Source organism: Camelina sativa, chromosome 11, assembly GCF_000633955.1.
Source record: "Camelina sativa cultivar DH55 chromosome 11, Cs, whole genome shotgun sequence".
Taxonomy (NCBI): domain Eukaryota; kingdom Viridiplantae; phylum Streptophyta; class Magnoliopsida; order Brassicales; family Brassicaceae; genus Camelina; species Camelina sativa.
In genome coordinates, this window is record NC_025695.1 from 43,860,093 (window position 1) to 43,865,729 (window position 5,637).

The 5,637-nt window shown below is 36.0% G+C and overlaps 2 protein-coding genes across 2 annotated transcripts; one reads left to right on the forward strand and one right to left on the reverse strand.

The window, feature by feature from the left end:
* Positions 307-4,674, forward strand: LOC104726231 (beta-galactosidase 4). The gene is made up of 16 exons (XM_010445043.2): positions 307-648; positions 935-1,030; positions 1,133-1,245; positions 1,331-1,397; positions 1,506-1,598; positions 1,700-1,843; positions 2,142-2,336; positions 2,420-2,504; positions 2,581-2,699; positions 2,791-2,952; positions 3,050-3,225; positions 3,321-3,430; positions 3,523-3,632; positions 3,738-3,848; positions 3,942-4,052; positions 4,138-4,674. The coding sequence occupies exons 1-16, from the start codon at positions 472-474 to the stop codon at positions 4,444-4,446; spliced, it is 2,178 nt and encodes a 725-aa protein (XP_010443345.1). The 5' UTR covers positions 307-471; the 3' UTR covers positions 4,447-4,674.
* LOC104726232 lies at positions 4,852-5,637 on the reverse strand. The gene has a single exon (XM_010445044.2). The coding sequence runs from the start codon at positions 5,598-5,600 to the stop codon at positions 5,100-5,102; it is 501 nt and encodes a 166-aa protein (XP_010443346.1). The 5' UTR covers positions 5,601-5,637; the 3' UTR covers positions 4,852-5,099.

The window sequence follows — 5,637 nt, forward strand, 5'->3', positions numbered from 1 at the left end:
CAACCTTCATCTAGGTAATATTTAATTTTCAAAAATAAGAATATATATTGATTATTATTTTTCATAAATTTGGTGTGTAATCACATACTTACTAATTTTTTTCTTTACCTTTAAAATTTTTGCAAATTTTATCATCAAATGAACTATTTCTGAATATTTTTATTTATAGTCAATAACAGAAAAAAAGTCAAGGAAAATGAAAAAAAAAAAAAAAAAAAAAGGTTTGTGACGTTTCAAAGTCACCCGAACAAAGCAAGGAGGATTATACTTATATCTTCTATCTTTAAAATCCCTTCCCAGAATAGAGAAAAGATATACACTCCATTAAAACTATACATACAGATCAGACCTTACATAAATATCTCTCTCTCTCTCTTTCTCTCCTTATATATATATAACTCCAAAACAATCATTTAATCCAAACCCAAAATTATCCTTTTAACAGATTTTTTTTTTTTTCTTTCAGTGAAAATGGGATTGAGTTTTAGAGCTAAATCCTATTTTCTTCTTGTGGCGATTCTTTGTTGTTCATCATTGATATGTATAGTAAAAGCAACAGTCTCTTATGATCGTAAAGCTGTGATCATCAATGGACAAAGAAGAATCCTTCTCTCTGGTTCCATTCACTATCCACGAAGCACCCCTGAGGTAATCCATCAATCATCTTTTATTCACATTTTTACAATTCAATGTTTATAAATTTTTGATATTTTGGAGTTTTATGTTTTAAGTTTTCATATTTCTCTGTTTTTCTGAAGTTAATTTGCTTAATTTGATTTTCTGTAATGTGTTTCATTCCCAAGCTTTTCTCCTTCACATGGGTTTTGCTTATTATCTACATAATATATTCAAAAAAAAAAAAAATTATTTCCAGAAGAAGTGTTTTAAATTCAGAGGAATTAAATGATTCATTGAATGCTCTGTTTTTGTGTAGATGTGGCCTGGTCTTATACAGAAAGCCAAAGAAGGAGGCTTGGATGTTATTGAGACTTATGTTTTTTGGAATGGCCATGAACCTTCTCCTGGACAAGTAAGTAATCTACCAAAAATATCCTTTTTTTATTTGAGTTTCTTCAATCACAAGTCACATCTCTTCTAAATTTTTCTTTATTGTTATTATTATTCTTTCCAGTATTATTTTGGAGACAGGTATGATTTGGTTAAGTTCATCAAGTTGGCGCACCAAGCTGGTCTCTATGTTAATCTCAGAATTGGCCCTTTTGTTTGTGCTGAATGGAACTTTGGGTACGAATATAATAATAAACTCTATTTCCCTCCTTTTTAATGATCGGTTATCGAATTTCATTTTTTTTAATATTTTAATGTCTAGGGGATTTCCGGTTTGGCTCAAATTTGTTCCCGGTATAGCTTTTAGAACGGATAATGAACCTTTCAAGGTTTGAAACGCTAAACAAAACTCACTTTTTCCCCCCTCTCATCGTATTTTTTTGGTCATCCTCTGATTGGATGATTTGATATTAATTATAAATGATGATTTTGTAAAGGCTGCAATGAAGAAATTTACTGAAAAGATTGTATGGCTGATGAAAGCAGAAAAGTTGTTTCAAACTCAAGGAGGACCAATCATTCTTGCACAGGTTTGTTTCATTAAATATCACTAGCCAATGATTTCAAGACATATATGGCTCAAATTAAAAGTTCTTATATTCTACATAATAAATATGAATATATTGGACAGATTGAGAATGAATATGGACCAGTGGAATGGGAGATTGGTGCACCAGGAAAGGCTTATACAAAATGGGTAGCTCAAATGGCATTAGGACTCTCGACAGGTGTTCCATGGATTATGTGCAAGCAAGAAGATGCTCCTTCTCCTATCGTACGTTCTTTCATTTTTCTTTCTTTCTAATCATGTTAATATATTTGGCTAAACTACATTAAACAAGTTTTTTTGTTTTGCTACCGAAAAAGTTAATTTTTTTGGCTTTTTGATCTTTAAAGTATTAAGTTGGTATGATTTCTTGCTAGGGTTTGATAGGTTATATTTTAACTACCAAATATATTACCAACCTATTTCTTTTCTTCTTTTTTTTTTGGCTAGATTTTTTACAATTGTATATGTATGTTACTTCATATTTTATTATTTCCACTAATGTGTATAAAAATGCAAATTACAGATAGACACATGCAATGGTTATTACTGTGAGGATTTTAAACCAAACTCAAGCAACAAGCCGAAGATGTGGACAGAGAATTGGACTGGTTGGTACACAGAGTTTGGAGGTGCTGTACCATACAGACCAGTCGAAGATATTGCATACTCTGTTGTACGATTCATAGCAAAAGGAGGTTCCTTCGTCAACTATTATATGGTAAATAATATAAAAACAGAGTTACATATGAATACACATCGACTTGGCTTAATGTTTCTTTGTTTGTTATACCTTTTTAATAGTATCATGGAGGAACAAATTTCGACAGAACAGCCGGTGAGTTCATGGCTTCAAGCTATGACTACGACGCTCCTCTTGATGAATACGGTACTAACCAAAACTCAAAACACACAATAAATATGTTTGAATGATTAACTAATCTGATTCTGTTTACTTCGAAAAGGCTTAACAAGAGAACCAAAGTATAGTCATTTGAAAGCATTGCATAAAGCCATCAAACTCAGTGAGCCAGCTTTGGTTTCTGCTGATGCTATTGTCACATGGCTTGGAGCTAAACAAGAAGTAAAGATCAAACCTTATTCAAACTTGTAGTTATGTTAAATATTTCAACTGAGAAAGGAACCTTAATAATGATTTTGAATGTTGCTTTCAGGCTCATGTGTTCTGGTCTAAATCCTCTTGTGCTGCGTTTTTATCAAACAAAGATGAGAAATCTGCAGCGAGAGTTATGTTCCGTGGATTCCCGTATGATTTGCCTCCTTGGTCAGTTAGTATTTTACCTGACTGCAAAACAGAGGTTTACAACACTGCAAAGGTAAAAACAGAACAAAGAAAACTTTATTTTGCTAAAAGAAAATTACCTTTCTTAATCTTTAGACTGAATTGACACTCTTGTGTTTTTGAATAATCAGGTTAATGCACCAGGCATACACAGGAATATGGTTCCTACTGGTACCGGATTCTCTTGGGGATCATACAACGAAGCGGCTCCTTCTGCGAATGAAGCTGGTACGTTTGCAAGAAACGGGCTTGTGGAACAATTAAGCATGACTTGGGACAAATCTGACTATTTCTGGTATCTAACTGAGTAAGTATCCCAACATCAGAACTCTCTATGTTTTTGTCTTAATCTTCGAAAAGAAAAATCACAGTTTGTTTTTGTTTACGGGTATTTTTACTCAGCGTTACAATTGGTGCTGGTGAGAGGTTTTTGAAGACTGGTGACTACCCGCTTCTTACAGCTATGTCAGCTGGACATGTTGTTCATGTGTTTGTCAATGGGCAGCTTTCAGGTAATACAATAGCAACAACAGAAGCTTCTCTTGTCTCGGTGTTGTTTAGTTTTCGTAAGTTGACAACATTGTTGGTATTTCTCTGCTTTTAGGAAGTGCTTATGGAGCACTAGCGCACACAAAAGTTACATTTAGCCAGAAGATTAAACTACATGCAGGTGTCAACAAGCTTGCTTTGTTGAGTGTTGCAGTTGGTCTCCCGGTTAGTTCCTGATGAGATACTCTAGCTCTCTCTCTTTTAAACCAGTTTTGGTGCCAAGAAGATAATTAGGTTCTGAGCTTTTTGTGGTGCTTAATTTGCTTGCAGAACGTTGGTACGCATTTTGAACAGTGGAATAAAGGAGTTCTTGGTCCGGTTACACTAAAGGGAGTTAACTCCGGAACATGGGACATGTCGAAATGGAAATGGTCCTATAAGGTTCTCCCTAAAATTTAAAACCAAATTTAAGTTTGAGTTTCCTAGTAACAAACTTAAACTCATAACAATGTTTTCAAAATTTGATTTGAACAGGTTGGTGTAAAGGGTGAAGCTTTGAGTCTTCATACAAACACAGAGAGTTCCTCTGTAAGATGGACTCAAGGATCATTTGTGGTAAAGAGGCAACCATTGACTTGGTACAAGGTAAGACAAAACACAAGGACTAATATCATGTCTATATTTGAAACAATGAAAATTTGAGAAACCAATATATTTGTTTGGGTTGCAGTCTACTTTTGCCACACCAGCAGGAAATGAACCATTGGCTTTAGACATGAACACAATGGGTAAAGGTCAAGTTTGGATAAATGGTAGAAACATTGGACGTCACTGGCCTGGTTATAAAGCTCAAGGATCTTGCGGACGTTGTAACTACGCTGGAACTTACGACGCAAAGAAATGTCTAAGTAACTGTGGTGAAGCTTCACAAAGATGGTACCATGTACCTCGTTCATGGCTAAGGTCTCAGAACGTTATAGTTGTGTTTGAAGAGTGGGGTGGTGATCCTAATGGAATCTCATTGGTGAAAAGAACATGAAAACAGCTTCTTCTGATTCCGAGTTTTCAAGACAGAATGAAGCCGGTTTGATTTGTTTGTCCACCTCTCTCGCTTTGCTTTGAAGGTAGAGACAGAGCTGGAAAAAAATATGAACTTGTGCAGTTTTTACAAGAATTATACAACCTGTATATGTATATTTTTACTACTTACTGGTTATCAGTGACTAAATAAAATTCACAGAAATAATACAAATGAGTGTTTTAATTTGCCAAGAACCTTTTTACATTGATCTCCCAGTCTTATGATTTATGGGCCTTCAACTAGGCCTAATTAAGTATCCATTAGGTTAATAATTTAAAAACGTACGTTAAATGATGATAACATGCAAAACTATAGGGATTCATTTGTTAAATAAAGCATTCTTACTTTTCACGAGATTAATAGTTTCCGTATTTACAAAGTAGCCCCTAAGCCCTAGAAGCATTAGTACTGCAATGTGCCGAAATTACCAAAATGGTCACATTAAAACCAACTAGCCCTATCTTCTACGAGACTACGACCATCCATTTACTGATTTTTGTTTTTTTTTCCATTTTTCTTCCTACCTATTATTACCAACAACGTGTAAATCATTTTCACTTTTTCTCCCATAATTACCCTTCAAGAAAATGACCAAACTACCCCAAAGACGGTCAAACACAGTCTTCTTCGTCCTCGCCTAGAAACCTCGCAAGCAAATCGTCGTTCCACTCACACGACTCACTCGCACTCACCTCGTTTATACTCCACGCGCCACCGTCTTTCTCGCCTCCGTACTCGAAACAGTACAGACCACTGGCGTCGACGCTTGCCATTGCCGAAGCGTCGCTGTCCGAGAACGAAGGCCCGCAGCTCTCTTCGTTGACGTTGATCGTGATGTAACCGGAAGAAGACTGAACAACCAACGGAACCGCGTACGGATCGTCGATAAACCTAACTCTGAAACCCCCCTCGCCGGAAAAGTTAGTACCTTCGATCTCCGTCATCGTCATTGTCGTCGTCGGTGAAGATGATGATGATGACTCAACGAGACTCATGATTTCATCAGGCGTATACTCGTCGCCTTCTCCGACTAGCGTATTCGTCGTCGTCGTCGTCGTCGTCACTTCCTTCTCCGCCGTCTCGTCTTCTCTCTTCCTCAGTTCTTCTTCCATTCTCTCTCTCTCAGAACTCAAAAGAGAGGAGTAAATT

Bases quoted from the DNA above. Each gene is read 5' to 3' on its own strand.
- LOC104726232 (XM_010445044.2), bottom strand. From the start codon at position 5,600: ATGGAAGAAGAACTGAGGAAGAGAGAAGACGAGACGGCGGAGAAGGAA.
- LOC104726231 (XM_010445043.2), top strand. From the start codon at position 472: ATGGGATTGAGTTTTAGAGCTAAATCCTATTTTCTTCTTGTGGCGATT. The intron at 1,031-1,132 runs GTAAGTAATCTA...TATTCTTTCCAG, and splicing joins ATGAACCTTCTCCTGGACAA to TATTATTTTGGAGACAGGTA. The intron at 3,849-3,941 runs GTTCTCCCTAAA...TGATTTGAACAG, and splicing joins AATGGAAATGGTCCTATAAG to GTTGGTGTAAAGGGTGAAGC.